This window comes from Thamnophis sirtalis, unplaced genomic scaffold (assembly GCF_051295495.1).
Source record: "Thamnophis sirtalis isolate CommonGarterSnake01/CBP01778 unplaced genomic scaffold, rThaSir2_p1.2 scaffold_8, whole genome shotgun sequence".
NCBI lineage: Eukaryota > Metazoa > Chordata > Lepidosauria > Squamata > Natricidae > Thamnophis > Thamnophis sirtalis.
In genome coordinates this window covers 22227366-22248636 of record NW_028261388.1, presented here as the reverse complement: position 1 = coordinate 22248636, position 21271 = coordinate 22227366, and the positions used below count along the sequence as shown (strand labels likewise).

The window sequence follows — 21271 nt, the reverse complement described above, 5'->3', positions numbered from 1 at the left end:
TTGAAACGGAGAAGAGTACCGCCCACTAGAGTTGGGAATGACTAGCACATATGTCCGTGGGGAACCTTTACATTTACTTTTAAGATGGCTTAAGATTAGGCACTTTTGGGAGACGTACTTTTTTGGGGGTTTTGGAGGTTGAACGATAGGAAAACATACAGTACATGCAGGAGGGACCTTGGAGAAAAAAGAGGACTTCTATTCTTTTGTGATACCCTCCCCTGGCTTAAGGACTTCTGGTGTGTTAAATTTCAATTCTCAGAATCCCCCATGCTGGGTAAGAGAGTGAGTTGGGTGGCCATATACATTTTCTTACTAAAATGAATAAAATAAAAATAGAGGTTTGAGTTCAACCTAACTGGAAAGCAAAGTAGATGAAGAAATAAATAAAGGCAATGAAACATGCCATGGAATGAAAGAGGAGATAACTCTGAAAACAAAAGACCGTATCATTAGGAAAGTTTGATTATCATTGTAATGACTCTTCTGATTTTATTTTTAAAAAACAGATAGATGTATCTAGTATAGGCAGTCCTCGACTTATAACTGTGTATTTAGTGACTGTTCAAAGTTACAACAGCACTGAAAAAGGGACTTATGACCGTTTTTCAGAATTATGACCATTGCAGCATCCAGGGGTCATGCAACCTTCTGACAAACAAAGTCAATGTGGGAAGCCAGATTCACTTAACAACTGAGATACTAACTTATCAACTGCAGTGATTCACTTAACAACTGGGGCCAGAATTGTCGTAAAATGGGGCAAAATTCACTGTACAAATAATTTTGGGCTGAATTCTGGTCGTAATTCAAGGACTCTCTGTATTTGATTATTGGACTTATCATTTACAATACCACATGTATTTAATAAAAATGCACCTGTTTGTGAATCTTATCACCCCTTTTATTATATTCTTAGCCAGCTTCCGCCTCCTACTAGTGAATCTTGTGAATTTGATGATCCAAGACTGCTGCAGAACATCGAGGCTGAACATGTAAGAGCTTTCTTCAGAATTTTCCCATGAATTATTGCTAGAATCTATATTGCAGCCATTGACTCCTTCATAAAACACGGGTGTGGATTATTCATTTGTGGCCTCAATAGCTTTCCTCTGAGATCTACATCAGGGGTGTCAAACTCGATTTCATTGAAGGCTGCATCAGGGTTGTGTTTGACCCTGGAGGGCTGGGGTGGGTGTGGTCAGGATGGGTGTGGCCAGCTTGACCTCACTTGTGTCGGGGCGCCTGTGGTGGCCTAAGGGCTCTGCCAGCGAAAACGGGCCCCCAATCTCCGTTTTTGGCTGGGACGGCCTCCTGCAACCGTCTGCCAGTGAAAACGGAGCTCGGGAGGCCGTTCCATTTTTCCTGGCAGAGGGTTGCAGGAGGCCGTCCCAGCTGAAAACGGAGATTGGGAGCCCGTTTTTGTTGGCAGAGGCATCGTGGGCTGGTCCTTCACTGCTTCCAGGGTGGCCCTGCAGGATCTGGATCTGGCTCGCAAGCCTTGAGTTTGACACCCCTGATCTATATCACATCACGCTCTAAACTATGGCATGGTTCCCCCTAGTGCGATATGTACTAACTGGGAATCATGAGTTAACTTGTGGTTAACCGAAAGTACTTTTATCACAGTTGCACTCTTAGTTTACAATAGCTCAGTTTACCTTGCCCATGGGGTTTGTGTCTTATACCTTGAAATGAGGCTATTAGCCTCTCCTTCTGGTCTCCAGATCTAGAAATAAGAATCCGAATGGCCACGAATAGTGCTGAAGCAATGGTATTTTCCCATGCGCCTTTGTTTTCACTTTCCTAAGTATGCAGGGAAGTGAAAATTTAAAAATCAAGAGAGTGGGGGAAAAGCTCAGATGCAAATATGACAGGGATTCTGGCTGATAGAGATGGTGCCCAGCAAATTGCATTTGGCTGTGATTTGCTCTATAATCCAGTGCCCTCTCTGGGTGTAAGTGCTATAAATGTGATTTGCCTTAAGCCAGGCTTAGCGTGTTGCACTAATATGCTTATTGGATAGCTTAGAGGGAAACCATGTGACCCATCACTTTTTTGGGGGGGGGGATTATTTCCATGTGAGTGAATCTTCCGTCTATCCCTCTTTCCATGGCTGGTATTTAGAGATAACTCTGAGATCATGGTTTAAACCATTTGGTTTGATATTCAGCAGTAAAATAAATAAGGCATCGCTGCTCATTGTCCATCAAAGGGTGAATAGCAGCTGTGTAGAAGAGCTGATGTGATAAAATTGCCCTCATTGTTCTCAGAAAATTGGGTGGATGGAATCTATTGTAAATTGTGAACATAGACAAAAGCAAACTAAATAATTGATCTCACTGTAATGTAGGGAAATTATGGGATGTCTCTCCAAGCCTGGCTTTGCTGGGAAAAATAGATTGTTTTGTGTTAGCAGACCGAGCTTGTGCTGAGGGCATGTGTCAGGAGGATAGGTGATATTCTTGCCATATGAACAATGACGGCAAGAGAAGGCAAGGAACAAAGAGGATGATTGATCTCACCTGGCAAAGCTGTCCTTACCTTATTACCTTAGATAATTATATTATACAGCTTATTGGATTTTACTTGGCTAAAATCCAATAAGCTGTATAATGTAATTATGGTTTTGAAAAATAGCAGAGGTGAAGTAGCATCCAGTCACTTTTTATTTGCTCTCTGTCTCTAACAGGAAAATTGAACTTTTTTTCCACATTGTCACAGATCATATTCATTGGACTAACATGGCCCTTGCATTTCAGCCCACAGCGATGCACATCAAAGAATTCCTCACTCTGCTGGCTGTGTGTCACACTGTTGTTCCAGAAAGACATGAAAACACCATTATCTACCAGGCCTCATCTCCAGGTTAGTTACTGACACTTTCGTTGATACAAAGAGGCATTGAAAAGGACAATAGCAATAGCAATAGCAATAGCAGTTAGACTTATATACCACTTCATAGGATATTAATATTAGGAATAAGAACATTGTAGTCAATGCAGATAGAGAATAACCAGATATTCTTTGTAGCTGAAGTTTCAAGCCTATGCTTGCTTTCCAGTTTTATGGCAACATGAGGATTGCACAGGAGGCAAGACAAGTACAATGAAAAATAGGACTGAGAAATACAGAGCTCTAAGTGAGTCCTTCAATTGAACTTGGTCCTCCACCCCACTAAAAGAAACCACAGTAATTTTTCTTTGAATCAGAGATTTCACTTTTGCTTGAAAGAGGTCGATTTTTTTTTGTATTCTATTCTGTTTGGAATTGGCTGAGAAAGATCCCCTTAGTTTTTCTCTTCTTTTTAGATTTACCTTTGTCCCAAGATGACCTCTACAACATTCTAAAGTAATATGACATTAGGATTACATTTAATTGATGTTGAAAGAATTCGTTTTTATTTCATGGTTTTGAACCATTTTAATGTATGGTCTATTTTGCTCAAAGTTGCTAAGAGCGATGATGGGAGCAGTACAGAAATGTTTTTAGAAATCAATCAATCAAGTAGACTAAGTTGCAATGGCACTGAAGAAAGTGATTTAAGACTGTTTTTCACACTTACGACCATTGCCGCCTTCCCCTGGTCACATGATCAAAATTCAGATGCTTTGCAAGTGCTTCATATTTATGATGGTTACAGCATCTTGGAGTCATGTGATTCCTCTTTCGCGACCTTCTGACCAGCAAAGTCAAATGGGGATACCAGATTCACTTAACAACTGTGTTACTAAACTGTGCAAAACTGTGAAGGTGGAGCCTCTTCTGGGGCTTGTTGTCTGAGCCTTAGGTTGTGTCAGTGCCTGGAAACATCGGACTGCGATTTCCTGAAGATTTTTCAAATCTCCTGTCACTGGATGAAAAATTTAAGGACTACCCATCAGTGGTGGGATTCAATTTTTTTTTACTACCAGTTCTGTGGCCATGGCTTGGTAGGTGTGGCAGGGGAAGGTTACTGCAAAATCCCCATTTCCTTCCACTCCAGGGAAAGGATATTGCAAAATCCCCATTCCCTTCCAGTCCAGGGGAAGGATACTGCAAAATCTCAATTCCTTTCCCACTCCAGGGAAAGGTTACTGCAAAATCCCCATTCCCTCCCCACTCCAGGGAAATGTTACTGCCAAATTCTCATTCCCTCCACACTCCAGGGCAAGGATACTGGAAAATCCCCATTCCCTTCCACTCCAGGGGAAGGATACTGCAAAATTCCCATTTCTTCCCCACTCCAGGGTAGGATAGTGCAAAATACCCATTCTTTCCTGATCAGCTGGAACTTGAGAGGCAGAGAATAGATGGGATGCCAGTCAGAGGTGGTATTTACCAGTTCTCCGAACTACTCAAAATTTCCGCTACTGGTTCTCCAGAACTGGTCAGAACCTGCTGAATACCACCTCTGCTACCCATAATAGACATGATGACAATAATGAACTCATGCTGCCTTTCAAAAAAGTTGCCTAATATTACTGACAGATTTCTGTCGAAGTACCTCTGATCTGAGTGGGCTCCTGAGAAGTTTAGCAATAGCAATAGCACTTAGACTTGTATACCGCTTCACAGTGCTTTTACAGCCCTCTTTAAACAGTTTACAGAGTCAGCCCCCAACAATTTGAGTCCTTATTTTACCCACCTCGGAAGGATGGAAGGCCGAGTCAACCTTGAGCCTGATGAGATTTGAACTGCCAAATTGCAGGCAGCTGGCAGTCAGCAGAAGTAGCCTGCAGTACTGCACTCTAACCACTGTGCCACCAACAGTTCTTCTGCTTGGGGAATTGGGTGATGTTTTCATAAAGGCACATCTGCATTGTCTTTTTATTGTTTTTTTTAAGAATACAACTTTATTCCTGTAATGGCAAACACTTTCTCTTCTTCAGATGAAAGCGCTTTAGTCAAAGGAGCAAAAAAACTTGGCTATGTTTTCACTGGGAGGACACCACACTCTGTCATCATTGATGCGGTAAGAGTGTGTGAGAAGGAAGGATTGTGAGATCATTCCCAAATTCTTCTACAAGACTGTCCTGGAAATATTGCAGAGAAATAGGGCAAACGGGAAAATATCCCTGAGAAGATCCATCTACTTCAGCGTTTCTCAAACCGTGGCAACTTTAAAATGTGTGGACGTCAACTCCCAGAATCCCTCAGCTGGCTGGGGAACTCAGTGGCAATTCTGGCAGTTGAAATCTACACATCCTAAAGTTGCCAGAGTTTAGGAACACTGATCTAAATGGTTCATTGGCAAAGCAATTCTAATCTTAATCAGAATGGAAAACTCTTTTTAACCCTGCCAGTTGTAGGGTGAGATGTTGAAATAATGAAATCTTACCAAATTGTGCTTCTGGCAAGCTCAGCTAAAAGACTGCACTTGAATCATTTATGCCCATGTTTCTTGAGAATTTCTTTCAAATGTCATATTAATTAATTTTGAGATGGCCAAGTGCATAGATGGATATCCTGTCTTGGATTGGATTGTAACCTCTCCAATAGTAGCCTCTCAGGTTCTCATAAAATCTATTATCTGTCTGTCTGTCTATCTATCTATCTATCTATCTATCTATCTATCTATCTATCTATCTATCTATCTATCTATCTATCTCTCTCTCTCTCTCTCTCTCTCTCTCTCTATCTATCTATCTATCTATCTATCTATCTATCTATCATCTATCATCTATCTATCTATCTATCTATCTATCTATCTATCTATCTATCTATCTATCTATCTATCTATCTAGCTATCTAGCTATCTAGCTATCTAGCTATCTAGCTATCTAGCTATCTATCTATTATCTATTTATCTATCTATTATCTATCTATTATCTATCTATCTATCTATCTATCTATCTATCTATCTATCTATCTATCTATCTATCATCTATCATCTATCTATCATCTATTTATCTTTCTATTATCTATCTATAAATGGCTCTCTGTGTGTGTATGTGTGTGTTAGCGTAATTCTGGAACGCCTCGAGCAATTTCAACCAAACTTGGTACACAGATGACTTACAGTCTGGAAAAAAAATACTGTGGGGGTAAGACACCCCTAACACCGCTCGGGGTGTGTGTGTTCTGTTAAAATACAACCTGTTGTTTGGTTTGGTTTGCTTTGGTTTTATTGGACTTACATATGTTCCTTAAAATGGTTTCTACTGTACAGCACAGAGGGATTGCCATGGTAATGGCTTCACAGTACTCCACAAGGGGGCTCCCTCTGGTAAGGGGGAAAATCCAACATTAAGAAATTATCTTTCATCCAGACATTTTCCCCCTATAAACAAATACCCCGGCAATGCAGGTTATCAGCTAGTTGACAATAAAAACAGCTCCAAAACATAACCTAAGAGAAAAGTGGAAGAAGTTTTTAAATGCATTGAGAAAAAGATAGACAACTATAACTATCTTAATGGAGGAACAAAACTTTTAAGAAATTTTAAGGAATTTTCAATACAGCATTTTTAATTCTGGAATGGCGATATGTTGAGTTACAGCAAAAATATTCCTTTTGGCATGTTTTTAATAATATAAGTACATGGTTGTGCCCAGCAGAGGGAGCTATTTTCACACATATATTTCTAATATGGATATTCAAAAACAATGCTTTCCTTCCAGTTCTTTGTGTATATTTGGTTTTTCTTTTACTAAATTGTGTCTTATTCTGTTATCATCCCAGCTAGGAAAAGAAGAAACGTTTGAGATCCTTAACGTATTGGAATTTTCAAGGTAATTGGTTTTAATGGCAATTGCAAGAAGTAAAAGGAGGGAAAAAGTTAGAAATGTCCTGAAATTAAACGAATTTTTCTTTGTTTCATTTCATTTGTTGAGTTTATATTTCATTGAAATTGTCTGGTTTGAAATCTTTGAAGGGCTGCAATATAAGCTGCATCTGACTTGGAGAGTTTTCAGTGGGTTGGATCCTAGTTGACCTCCGTTAATGGATTATTTTACCTTTCATAGGCAGAACTGTGAGGAATGCAGTAGCTCAGTGGCTAAGACGCTGAGCTTGTTGATCAGAAAGGTCGGCAGTTAGGTGGTTTGAATCCCTAGTGCCGTGTAATGGAGGGAGCTCCCGTTACTTGTTCTAACTTCTGCCAACCTAGCAGTTCAAAAGCATGTAAAAATGCAAGTAGAAAAATAGGAACCACCTTTGGTGGGAAGATAACAGTGTTCCGTGCGCCTTCAGCATTTGGTCATGCCGGCAACATGACCACAGAGACATCTTTGGACAGCGCTGGCTCTTTGGCTTTGAAACAGAGATGAGTACCGCCCCCTAGAGTCGGGAACGACTAGCACATATGTGCGAGGGGAACCTTTACCTTTACCTTTGGCAGAACTGAGAACTTGAAGAAGTAATATGTCAAGTTTCCTAACAATGCCTTATCTGCAGATTGACTTATCTGCGAGTATAATCTGCGATTATAAAAATATAATACACATATATCAGGTATAAACAAACAAATAATACTTGCATATAAACCCTTCCGTGGATAACCAAGCCGTCAATTTTTTTAACCCAAATATCATGAAAAATGCAGGTTGCCTTATCCACAGGTGACTTGTTTTTCATGGTATTTTGGTTAAAAAATTGAAGTTTGGCTTATAGGCAAGCATATATGGTATTTTCTTACTGCAAATAACTGGTCTGTCATTCTTACTGAACCTCACTTGGAGAATTTCAGAACAAATTAATAGCACAGAAACAATTTTCTCTCTCCCGTCTTCCAATATTACTTACTTTTTAAGAGTAGATATAAATGATAAATACAGTTGCTTGAAATATGGTTCTAGGCTATTCCTGATGTTTCTTAGTAATTCTGATTTTTACAGCAATTAGAGACAGATGTTCCATACAAGGCAAAATCTTATTCTGTTCCTCATGCCAGTTGGGTAAAATCTAAATATTGACCTACATTTCATGTTGGAAATCCCATGACTAATCTTTCCCCTTCTTTCTTTCTCAAAAGAGGGGAAAGAAAAAGGGGATAGATAACTGGAAAAGGGTTGATAATGTAATTGAGGCAGTATCAGAAACCTTTGAAAATATTCCTCTTTCACTTTTCACTCTATCAATCTTGGGAAGAAGGGCAGAAATATCCAATAAATCATAAACATCTGACAATTTAGCCTTATAGTTCATCACTGTCAAATCTGACTTAGCTGCACGGCAACTTGAGTTACATGATTTTGAATTAAATAGTGTTGTCCACAAAAAGAATAACATCGTAAAAAATACGATGCGTCAGGCCAGCTGCTGAAAATATGGCATATAACTGAGTTGAAATGACAATACCTCTTGAAGATTATAGGCACTCCCTTTTTATGTACTAAAATGTTAATGGTGTGATAAATGTGGTTGACACATCAGATAGTTTATACAATAATAATCCTAAAATATGGGTTTTCCTTCTTTCTGAATCTCAACTCATTCTTGGTACAGTTTTACCTGTACAAAAATAGAGATATTTTGATTTAGTTTTCAGTTGTTATTTTCTTTCTTCAAGAAAATTTTTCTGCATGCGCAGAACAACCTTCATTGCAAAAATCTATTTTGTTCCCTTCTTTAATGTTGTGTGCATGCGCAGACCTTTTTTAGGTGCAAATAAGCATGCACGCGGAGTGTGCGTTTGGCATATGTGCGAGTGAAGCAAGCGCACTCGTGCAAAAATTTTGTGCGCCAAACTGGAAGTAACACTGATAGCAACCCATCCCTGAATCTAGCCATACAATAAAATATATGTAGTTCATCCTTTGTGGTTTTCCAGGACGGCTGATTCAAAGACTAGCTTTACATAACAGGCTAAACCATTATTAAACAAACTAAATCATAGTTTGGTATCCGTTGTGTTCTCCGTCTGGTTTTCCAGGACGATTGGCTTTACACAACAGTTTAACCATTATTAAACAGAATAAATGATAGTTTGGTACACTGTGAAGCTAAGTCACTAGGTCAACCTTCCCCAACATATTTTACAGATACTTTGGGACTATTACAACTTTGGAAATTCCTAAACCTTCGTTATTGCTTTTTTTGTGACATTATTAACTAATCCTTACTCAAATCTCACACTAAATTACTGTCACTTTGTGTTTATGAAATACTGGCAAAATTAATCCATAAATATCTTCCACTGCTTAACCATTACTTTAATAATCATTTCTAAAACTTTCCAAAATTACAATGAATATTTGTCTTATTCCCAGTAATCGAAAGAGAATGTCTGTAATTGTTCGGACTCCAGACGGTCAACTGCGTTTGTATTGCAAAGGAGCTGTAAGTATCCTGCCTATTCACAAAACAATTGTGTGGTAGCCCATATTCTTTGGCATGTGTAAATATTAATGACAATAGTACTTGCACTGCTATGGGAAATTGTGTGTTCTTTATGTCTCAAAAAAATTTAGTAGCCATATAGTGTGGAATTTTGGGATGCTAGGACCAAAATATCTGGAATGAACTAAGTGGGAAAAATGACTTAAGTCAATGGTTCTCAACGGGGTTTTTTTTGTCACCATGGACCTTCTTTAAATACCTTTTGTGGCCATGGACCACCAAGACTTAATTCAAGATTTAAATCATAATTGTTAGGTAAGCTCCCCGTTGGGAGAGCAAGTGCATTCAGAGAAGCGTTGTGAGAGTGGTGTTAGAGAACACACAAACCAGCATACAGAGACACTGCAGTTTAAATAGGCTTTTACTTTCATAGAAATAGAGGTATCAGAGTCCATCAAACAGTCCAAGTCCATTAAGACAGTCAGTCATCAACATCTTTCAGTTAAGGGATGATCCAAATAACATAGTCCATAATCATATAAACAGTCCGGTACACAAAGTTTGCTAGCAGTTGCAAAACGTACAATAGCTCACGCTGATCACTTTACGGCACCTCGAACAGCCAGCTTCCAAACACTCAGATCAGATCAGCATCTAACAGTGATTCTGGCTCCATCTTATGGCCGATTAAGGAAACAGCAACCAATCACATGTACATCATGATTTAAAGAAACAGGCACAGCATTGTCACATGATTTATATAGTGCCAACCCAACCATTAGATTATATTCCTAACAATAATGTTTCTTGAAGGCTTTGCAGACCCCCTGTGATGACATTGCAGGGGTCCATGGACCACAGGTTGAGAACCCCTGGTTTAAGTACTATCAATGGAAAAGCATTGTACAAGTAATCTTCCACTTACAGCCACTTATTTAGTGACTGTTTGAAGTTACAACAACACTGAAAAAAGTGATTTATGACTATTTTTCATACATACAAACATTGCAGCATCCCCATGGTCACGTGATCAAAATTCAAATGCTTGGCAACTGAATTTATGACAGTTGCAGTGTCCCCAGGGTCATGTGGCAAGTCTTTTGTGACTTTCTGACAAGCAAAATCAACGGGGAAGCCTGATCCACTTAACCATTGTGTTATTAAATTAACACCTGCGGTGATTCACTTAAGAACTGTGGCAAGCAAGGTCATAAAATGTAGCAAAACCCAACAAATGTCTCATTCAACAACAGAAATTTTGGACTCCATTGTACTCTAGACTCCACTGTTGGTACAACTGTTATTACACTATTAAGAGAAGTTTAATAGACTGCCTGAACCGGGAGGCTCTCACAACAGTCACTCGTGCCCTTGTGACCTCTAGGCTGGAGTACTGCAATGTGCTCTACATGGGGCTGCCCTTGAGGAGTGTTCGGCGACTTCAGCTAGTCCAGAATGCGGCCGCGCGAGCGATTGTGGGTGCACCTCGCTTCACCCACATAACACCTATCCTCCGCGAGCTGCACTGGCTTCCGGTCGATCTCCGGGTACGCTTCAAGGTGCTACTTATCACCTTCAAAGCCCTCCATGGTAGTGGATCTGGGTACTTGAGAGACCACCTACTGCCAATTACCTCCACCCGACCAATTAGATCCCATAGATTAGGCCTCCTCCGAGTCCCATCTGCCGGTCAATGTCGACTGGCAACTGCGCGGAGGAGAGCCTTCTCGGTGGCAGCTCCGACCCTATGGAACGATCTCCCCGTGGAGATTCGTACCCTCACCACCCTCCAGACCTTCCGCACAGCCCTTAAAAACTGGCTATCCCGTCAGGCCTGGGATTAAAGACTGTAACCCACCCGAATAGTATGAATGTCGTGCTTTTAATGATGTATTGTCTTATGTGTCAATTGTTTGTTTCCCTCCCTTTTCGAGTTGTAAGCCGCCCTGAGTCCCCCCAGGGAAAAGGGCGGCATATAAATAAATTACTCTAAACTCTCTAAACTCTCTCTAAAATCGATAGGAAGGCAATGGAGAATGGAGAATTACAAAGGCTAAACATGAATGCCGATACAGAAGGCTGTATAACTATTTTATATTGTTATGTTTGTCTTGTTTTTTCTTTGTTTGTGTGTGTGTGTTTTCTGTTTTTTTAAAGGTAAGAATGTTCAATTAAAAAAAACAATTGTGTTATTAAATTAACACCTGCAGTGATTCACTTAAGAACTGTGGCAATAAAGGTCATAAAATGGAGCAAAACTCAACAAATGTTCATTTAACAACAGAAATTTTTGGATTCCGTTGTGGTCATAAGTCATATTATATCTCCATTCCTACAGATTGAACAATGTATTGATAGTTTATCATTATCCACAAGAGCTACTACTTCCTTATAATGAAGAACCATTTTCACATTGTTTGACATTTTAACAATCCGCAACCACCTTTGCTATCATGGCTAATGTCAGACTTTTCATTGGTGGTAAATTGTGACCCTACAGAAACTCAACTTTGCAGCTATTTAGGACCCAGAGAAGAAACTTCACAGCGACAACATGGCTAGATAAGTTGCTTTGTTGCATATAAGGAAAAAAAAAGTCATAGCTACTTCACAACAGAAGACTCAAATCTTATATTAATATGTCAGCTCAAATTTTAAATCTTAGGCCTTTTTCTTCCTATACTTTGAGTTAATAGATTCTTGGTTGTTCTTTTCCTGATCTTAAGTATTAGAGACATTTAATCCATATTTAGGCAAATATTGTGTTAGATTGGGTATTACTGGTCTGTGCCTTATTAATTTTATCCCTTATAGATGGACAGAATATTAGTCTAAAAAAAGAAATGCAAGCATCATTGGGGCAATTATTTATATACTTTTTTTTTGTTGACAGGATAATGTCATTTTTGAAAGGTTATCCAAGGACTCAAAGTACATGGAGCAAACTCTATGTCATCTTGATTATTTTGCCACAGAAGGTAAATACTTTGTTTACTTAATTATTTATTTGTAGCACTCTAAGTATTTGCTTATTGATTTATTATTGCTCTTCTCAAGTATCCATGTGGGATATTCTGTAGCTAAACAAATTCTCTTTCAGAAAATATGAAATGGGAAAGTTTGGGAAATTTCAGAGTTAAAAATAAGCATATGTTATCCAGTCCTACTTTTCTAAGATGTAACTGAGATATCCTTATTAGAAAACATAAATTTATCAAACTTAGTTTTCCCCATCTCTCATTCATTCATTCATTCATTCATTCATTCATTCATTCAGCTTTTGAATCAATTTGACGTATTAAACACATACCCTAAATTTCTATATATTTCTATGCCGGTTCAGTGGCTTAAGATGCTGAGCTTGTCAATCAGAAAGTCAGCATTTCAGAGGTTTGAATCCCTAGTACTGTGTAACAGCGTGAGCTCCCGTTACTTGTCCCAGCTTCTGCCAACCTAGCAGTTAGAAAGCATGTTAAAATGCAAGTAGAAAAATAGGGACCACCTTTGGTGGGAAGATAACAGCGTTCCGCGCCCCTTTGGCATTTAATCATATCGGTCACATGACCACAGAGACATCTTTGGACAGCGCTGGCTCTTTGGCTTTGAAATGGAGATGAGCACCGCCCCCTAGAGTTGGGAACAACTAGCACATATGTGCGAGGGGAACCTTTACCTTTTATCTATGCTGGTTTTCCCACTATGCATACTTTTGTGTGCAATTTTCCTAATATTATACACATTTACGTATTTTAATCTGGTTTATATAAATATGAAGTTCATTTTATATTCACAAAGTACATATATTGATGTGACCCTTTTCCTGATATGTCCATATTTAACTAGAGAACTACATCTTAAAATTCTTCAAATTGCAAATGTCAAAATATTTGCGCATCAGTTGGCACATTTATTTCTTGCAAAGGCAAGAAATGCATAGAGACAAAGTGACCAAACCTGCTTTCCATCCTTACAATCATAAGCCTTGAATTCATCTATTGTCTTTGCTACTCCAGATTTCATAAAGTTGCAAAATTAGTGTGACAGAAAAATATAATAGGGAGACAAAAGAAAAAATACGTTGAAGAAAGTTATAGTTACTCATTACATTCGCGTCTAGGCAAAAGATATTTTGAAATGCAGCTTAGCTCATTCCTACATATATTATTTAAGCCAACCTTATTGAAGATGGACTTTGTCTGAACTGAGGCTTTATTTAAAATGTGAAAAAGAAAAGATTATTGGACAGAAGCAATGCAATAGACACGATATGTCTCAAGCCATTAAGTCTCCACAGATGTTAACTCTCATAAACTTTGGAGGCCAGAAAGGCTGAAATTGATAATGAGGCTGATGGATGAAGAAATGGTCCGTGTAATGCTCATTTTATAAATGTTTAAACACTTTTTTTAGAGCAAACTACATCAATGCAGCCCATGTTTTCCCTGGATCTCTGTGGCTACTGCAATGAGTTTTGTTATGTGGTATCAATCTTTTATATCAATCTCTTATTGATCTGAGTGCTCTCTTATATAGTAAATGTTTAATGGCACTGCACCACAGGAAGATCCTTGTCTTTCCTTGCACCTGAAAATTTTATTTTTCTTTGTTTAGGAACACTTACACGCTCATAATATCTCCTTTCTGTTTAATATGGCAACTTTCCCCATTTTTTAATACTCGATGGGCAATGGAAGACAAATAAATTACACTAATGTCGGTGAAGACAGACTGTAGCCTGTAAAAATCATGCTTTCCATATTCTAAAAGGAAGGAACTGTTCTCCAGATCATTGTGGCTAAGTCATTTACTTTGAAATCAAGGCAAATATAGCATGGGATGATTTAAAAAAATTGAGGGTTAACACTACTAGTAAGCGAAACCGGCAAACTATTATATATATTTATCTCACACCAGGATACACTGCCTTACAGTTTCCTTTTACAAAAGCAACAGCAATACCACTTCATAGTGCTTTCCAGCCCTCTCTAAGTGGTTTACAGAGTCAACATCTTGCCCTCGACAATCGGGATCCTCATTTTACCCACCTCAGAAGGTTGCGAGGATGAGTCAACCTTGAGCTGATGAGATTTGAACTGCCAAAGTGCAGCTACCAGTCAACTGAAGTAGCCTGCAGTACTTAGAACCCAGTTTTGAAGTTCCAATAGCTGCCGTCTCCCCCATGGCCATGTGACCATGGTCACATGGTCATGGGGGTAATCCCACATTCATGGCTATTTGCCGTGAACCACAGTCACATGACCACAATTTATAACGGTTTTGCCAGAAACCAGCATTTATTTCCAGGTTTTTTTTAGCATTTATTTCCAGTTTTTTTTAGCATTTATTTCACAAAATAGCCCGTAGCAATAGCAATAGCAGTTAGACTTATATACCACTTCATAGGGCTTTCAGCCCTCTCTAAGCGGTTTACAGAGTCAGCATATTGCCCCCAACAACAATCCGGGTCCTCATTTTACCCACCTCGGAAGGATGGAAGGCTGAGTCAACCCTGAGCCGGTGAGATTTGAACAGCCGAACTGCAGAACTGCAGTCAGCTGAAGTAGCCTGCAGTGCTGCATTTAACCACTGCGCCACCTCGGCTCTGAACAATGGGGTTGCTTAACAACCGTGGCATTCACATTTCAAAAAACAAAATGGCATTGTGTAGTGACAAATGTTATGCTGTGCCCAAATCTGCTTTGTATGTTCTTTCCTCACACAGATAGCCCTTATTTAACAACTGCCTGGTTATTGACCATTCACAGACACAGGAGATGAAGAAAGCACCCTGCTCTTCTGTTTACAACCTTAGCACAGGGGTGTCAAACTCAAAGCCCATGGGCCGATCCGGCCCACGGGGTGCTTAGATCTGACCCACAGGGCCGCCCTGGAAACAGCAAAGGACCGGCCCGCAGTGCCTTTGCAAGCGAAAACTGAGCTCTGTTTTCGCTAGCAGAGTGCTCGGGCCACCATAGGCGCCCCTGACACAAGTGCGGTTGAGCTGGCCACGCCCACCCTGGCCATGCCCATCCAGACCCCCGAGGTCAAACACAACCCTGATGTGGCCCTTAGTGAAATCAAGTTTGACACTCCTGCCTTAGCATGTTGGGAAAGCAAAGTCAAAGTAAGGTCATAAGCGCCGTTGTGGTTTCACTTAGTGAAACTTAAAAACCGAATTGTCAGCCCCAATGGTGATTGTTAAACAAGGACTTCTGTGCGGGAGGGCAGTTTGGGGTTTTCAGGTACATAAAATTTGTTCATTTACTCAATAATTGTTTTTCTGCCTAAAGTTTATGCCAAATTCCTAACCTCTCTAGATGTTTGGGTTGAACGTCTGTATTTCCTTTTATAGGTTTGAGGACTTTGTGCATTGCATATGCCGACTTATCAGAAAACTCTTACCGGGAGTGGCTGGACGTATATAACGAAGCCAGCACGAATTTGAAGGACAGATCTCAAAAGTTGGAAGAGTGTTATGAGATAATTGAGAAGGTTAATAAACATAATTTTGCTTCTTTTAATTTGTACTCCCTCCTTTATTCAGATGTTGCACAATTATGCCCGGGAGAGAAAGAGTTAAAAATGGGGTACTATTCCAATCCAAGTTTTACACAGCTAAGGTTATTATATTTGCTTGGAGAAAGAGTATCTCCAAAATGCTGTTTGTTAGGAGCCACTTGACTATTATTCAGGGATGAAATGCTACCGGTCCGGGTCGGTTCGCCCGAACCAGTAGTAAAAAATGCTACCGCCTGAACCAGTAGTAAAAAAATGCTTTAAAAAGTAAAAAAAAAAGTTCTGACGATTGTGCAGCCACGTGTGTCAGTTGTGCAGTCACGCCCACCCAGTCACATGACCACCTAGCCACGCCCACCAAGCCACACCTATCAAGCCATGCCCACAGAACCAGTAGGGATTTTTTTTGAATTTCCCTACTGCTATTATCCATTTAAATCAGTTGCTAGTTACTGCATACTTAGCTTGGACTTTGTTTGTATCATAAGAGCCTTGGATAGTAGCTTGGACTTTGCTTGTGTCACAGGAGCCTTGGATTGTAGCTTGGACTTTGCTTGTGTCACAGGAGCCTTGGATTGTAGCTTGGACTTTGCTTGTGTCATAGGAGCCTTGGATTGTAGCTTGGACTTTGCTTGTGTCATAGGAGCCTTGGATTGTAGCTTGGACTTTGCTTGTGTCATAGGAGCCTTGGATTTTAGCTTGGACTTTGCTTGTGTCATAGGAGCCTTGGATTTTAGCTTGGACTTTGCTTGTGTCATAGGAGCCTTGGCTAGTAGCTTGGACTTTGCTTGTGTCATAGGAGCCTTCGATTATAGCTTGAACTTTGCTTGTGTCATAGGAGCCTTGGATTGTAGCTTGGACTTTGCTTGTGTCACAGGAGCCTTGGATTTTAGCTTGGACTTTGCTTGTGTCATAGGAGCCTTGGATTGTAGCTTGGACTTTGCTTGTGTCACAGGAGCCTTGGATTGTAGCTTGGACTTTGCTTGTGTCATAGGAGCCTTGGATTGTAGCTTGGACTTTGCTTGTGTCATAGGAGCCTTGGATTTTAGCTTGGACTTTGCTTGTGTCATAGGAGCCTTGGATAGTAGCTTGGACTTTGCTTATGTCATAGGAGCCTTGGATTGTAGCTTGGGCTTTGCTTGTGTCATAGGAGCCTTGGATAGTAGCTTGGACTTTGCTTGTGTCATAGGAGTTTTGGATTGTAGCTTGGACTTTGCTTGTGTCATAGGAGCCTTGGATTGTACCTTGGACTTTGCTTGTGTCATAGGAGCTTTGGATTATAGCTTGGGCTTTGTTTGTGTCATAGGAGCCTTGGATAGTAGCTTGGACTTTGCTTGTGTCACAGGAGCCTTGGATTGTAGCTTGGACTTTGCTTATGTCATAGGAGCCTTGGATTGTAGCTTGGGCTTTGCTTATGTCATAGGAGCCTTGGATTGTAGCTTGGACTTTGCTTATGTCATAGGACCCTTGGATTATAGCTTGGGCTTTGCTTGTGTCATAGGAGCCTTGGATTGTAGCTTGGACTTTGCTTGTGTCACAGGAGCCTTGGATTTTAGCTTGGACTTTGCTTGTGTCATAGGAGCCTTGGATTGTAGCTTGGACTTTGCTTGTGTCATAGGAGCCTTGGATTGTAGCTTGGACTTTGCTTGTGTCATAGGAGCCTTGGATTTTAGCTTGGACTTTGCTTGTGTCATAGGAGCCTTGGATTTTAGCTTGGACTTTGCTTGTGTCATAGGAGCCTTGGCTAGTAGCTTGGACTTTGCTTGTGTCATAGGAGCCTTCGATTATAGCTTGAACTTTGCTTGTGTCATAGGAGCCTTGGATTGTAGCTTGGACTTTGCTTGTGTCACAGGAGCCTTGGATTTTAGCTTGGACTTTGCTTGTGTCATAGGAGCCTTGGATTGTAGCTTGGACTTTGCTTGTGTCACAGGAGCCTTGGATTATAGCTTGGGCTTTGCTTGTGTCATAGGAGCCTTGGATTGTAGCTTGGACTTTGCTTGTGTCATAGGAGCCTTGGATTTTAGCTTGGACTTTGCTTGCGTCATACAAGCCTTGGATTTTAGCTTGGACTTTGCTTGTGTCATAGGAGCCTTGGATTTTAGCTTGGACTTTGCTTGTGTCATAGGAGCCTTGGATTTTAGCTTGGACTTTGCTTGTGTCATAGGAGCCTTGGCTAGTAGCTTGGACTTTGCTTGTGTCATAGGAGCCTTCGATTATAGCTTGAACTTTGCTTGTGTCATAGGAGCCTTGGATTGTAGCTTGGACTTTGCTTGTGTCATAGCAGCCGTGCCTTAGTTATCCCCAATCTTCAATTGCTGCTATTCACAGCTGGGTTAGTCTCAAATCTGCCTCATTATAAATCATATATGATTTAACCATATATTACTGGGGCCTGGGGAGGCCAGTAAATGAAATGAATCCTTCAGGTTTTGGGGGAAGGGAAGGGGAGTAGCTTTGTCCATTCTGAAGCTGCTCTGCTTATGATTTCTGAAACGGCTAGTTTTATGCTTATATGTCCATCAACTACATTGGTTTCTCAGCAGCAACAACAACAACAAAAAGTAAGACACAACTTGCTGTCATTATTTTTACTTTTGAGCATCGTCCATTTCTTTCTCCTTCAGGACTTGCTGCTTCTGGGTGCAACAGCCATTGAGGATCGCCTGCAAGCTGGTGTCCCGGAAACAATATCTACTCTAATAAAAGCAGAGATCAAGATTTGGGTACTAACGGGGGACAAACAAGAAACTGCTCTCAATATAGGTAAGAGCTCTTCAATTTTCCCAGTGAAGTTGTCCTTTGCAAATGCCACCAGATATAGCAATAGCACTTAGACTTATATACCGCTTTCCAGCCCTCTCTAAGCAGTTTACAGACTCAGCCTATTGCCCCCAAACAATCTGGGTCCTCATTTTATCTGCCTCGGAAGGATGGAAGGCTGAGTCAACCTTGAGCCTGGTGAGATTTGGACTGCCAAATTGCAGGCAGCTGGTAGTCAGCAGAAGTCACCTGCAGTACTGCACTCTAACCACTGCGCCACTGTGGCTCATATAAATTGTAGATCTTGAGGTTATGGTACAAATGAATTATTGCTTTGGCAGGTAATCTGACTGGTTGGAACTCTATAGGAGACAGTCAATCAATGGAATATTTGGAAAATTCCTGGAATTCCTTAAGATGGATATTGTATCCATAATTCCAAGGAATGTCATTAGTGCAGGCAATTTGATTGATTCTAGCTTCTCGTTTTATAGATGCTACATTATGTTACTTCAATGGATAGTAAGAGTATACATGACATGCTGAAAGAAATCTAACCAATGAATTAATTACTGCAACAGCATCAACGCAAATTGCCAAATACAATGTATGAGTCAAAGGTTTTTCTTTAAATAGAGTTGTGGTAAATGGGGCAGAGAGAATCAGTCAAAATGGAAGGAGCAATTGTGAGCAATTTCAAGTATATAAAAATAATGAATGATCTAGGATTCAGTGTTCTATAAATAGTGTATAAACCCCAAAGGATAACATCACAAAATCATTAAAACCTTAAAGTCCCTGTGGTTAATTTACTTTTCCTCAATAAAACTTAGTCACTTTCATTCCGACATATAGACTAAATAGTAACTAAAACCCAACAATTATGTAGCTTCCTGAATTCAATTTTAAAAATCAATAATCCCCAACGACAATTGCAAATGAAAATCAAACAGAATGTTAGCCTGGATGTTTAAATGGAGCTTAATATCACCTTGCTAATATTTTCAATGCAGTCTTAATATTTTTTTGTTCCCATGTTATATGAACAAGCCGTATTTCGCCATTGCCCCCCTTGCTTTCCAGTTCCAATTGGTCTGCTCTATCTTTATTTCTTCATTTGAAGAATTGATGGATTTCTATAGCTACCCATCTCAGTCAATGGCTTACAATTCAAACAATGTATTACAATTTAAAAACTAAGAATATTTTAAAACTATATATATATAGTTTTCAGCCCTCTCTAAGCGGTTTACAGAGTCAGCATATTGCCCCCAACAACAATCTGGGTCCTCATTTTACCCACCTCGGAAGGATGGAAGGCTGAGTCAACCCTGAGCCAGTGAGATTTGAACAGCCAAACTGCAGAACTGCAGTCAGCTGAAGTACCCTACAGTGCTGCATTTAACCACTGCACCACCTCGGCTCATATATATATGTGCATACTGTATATATAGCAGACAAGATACTTGGCCAGTTAGCAGTACAAGCAGGAAACGGAGACCTTAACACCCTGATGGCAAACCTGCCCCAGCTCAGCTTCACCGCACATACAAGCGCGCCTCCCACCGGCCAGCTGGTTTTCAGGTCTCTGCCACGCATGCGCAGGGTGGGAGGGCAGGGTGCATGTGAAAGATGTGCATGCATGCATGCTGGAGTGGGGGCAGAGGGGTTGCACGCACATGCGTAGGGGGAGCACGAAGTACTATTATTTACACTTAAAAGTGGAATGGCCTCTTTAGAAGTAACATTTGAAACAAAACATCAGTAAATAACATGACTTTTATCGCTTCCCACAGTAGCAAAAAATGTAAAAATACATTAAGTAGCTAAAACAAATCAAGGAAGATGTTCAGTAAAGATCTTGATGGCAAAGCCTGAGGATTTACTCCTAGCTTGAGGCCCAATTACTCCATGGGAAGAAGGAGAAATATCTCATTTTGTCTGCTAGAGATAGATTTTTGTTTGACTGTGAATGTACCTTCCTCTCATATAACCTGATCAATGCCATTAGATTTGGAGATAGAAGATAGATAGATAGATAGATAGATAGATAGATAGATAGATAGATAGATAGATAGATAGATAGATGATAGATAGATAGATGATAGATAGATAGATAGATAGATGATAGATAGATAGATAGATAGATAGATAGATAGATAGATAGATAGATAGATAGATAGATAGACAGACAGACAGACAGACAGACAGACAGACAGACATGGATGGATGGATGGATGGATGGATGGATGGATGGATGGATAGAATATTAATAGATAAAAGATAGATAAGATAGATAGATAGATAGATAGATAGATAGATAGATAGATAGATAGATGATAGAGATAGTTACAATATAGATAGATAAAAGAGATAGATGATAGATAGAGAATAGATAGAAGATTGATAGATCAATAGGTAGATAGGTAGGTAGGTAGATAATAGAGAGATAGATGATAGAATATAGATAGATAAAAGATAGATGATGATCGATAGATTGATAGGGAATAGATAGAATATTGATAGATAAAAGATAGATGATGATGATAGACAGATAGACAGAGATAATAAATATAAGATGGATGGATGGATGGATGGATAGATGGATAGATAGATGGATGATAGAGATAGATAGTTGATAGATAGATAGATAGATAGATAGATAGATAGATAGATAGATAGATAGATAGATAGATAGATAGATAGACAGACAGACAGACAGACAGACATTTT

At 39.8% G+C, this 21271-nt stretch overlaps 1 protein-coding gene across 2 annotated transcripts in view; it reads left to right on the top strand.

Moving 5' to 3' along the window:
* The window catches only part of ATP8A2 (ATPase phospholipid transporting 8A2), a 379008-nt gene that overhangs the window by 100054 nt on the left and 257683 nt on the right, over positions 1-21271 (top strand). For both annotated transcript variants that reach the window (XM_087721235.1, XM_087721234.1), the window contains exons 16-23: positions 920-995; positions 2763-2868; positions 4872-4954; positions 6665-6714; positions 9193-9262; positions 12156-12240; positions 15615-15754; positions 18403-18541. In XM_087721235.1, the coding sequence (XP_087577361.1) occupies positions 920-995; positions 2763-2868; positions 4872-4954; positions 6665-6714; positions 9193-9262; positions 12156-12240; positions 15615-15754; positions 18403-18541 (749 nt within the window). The remainder of the gene's footprint in view (positions 1-919; positions 996-2762; positions 2869-4871; positions 4955-6664; positions 6715-9192; positions 9263-12155; positions 12241-15614; positions 15755-18402; positions 18542-21271) is intronic.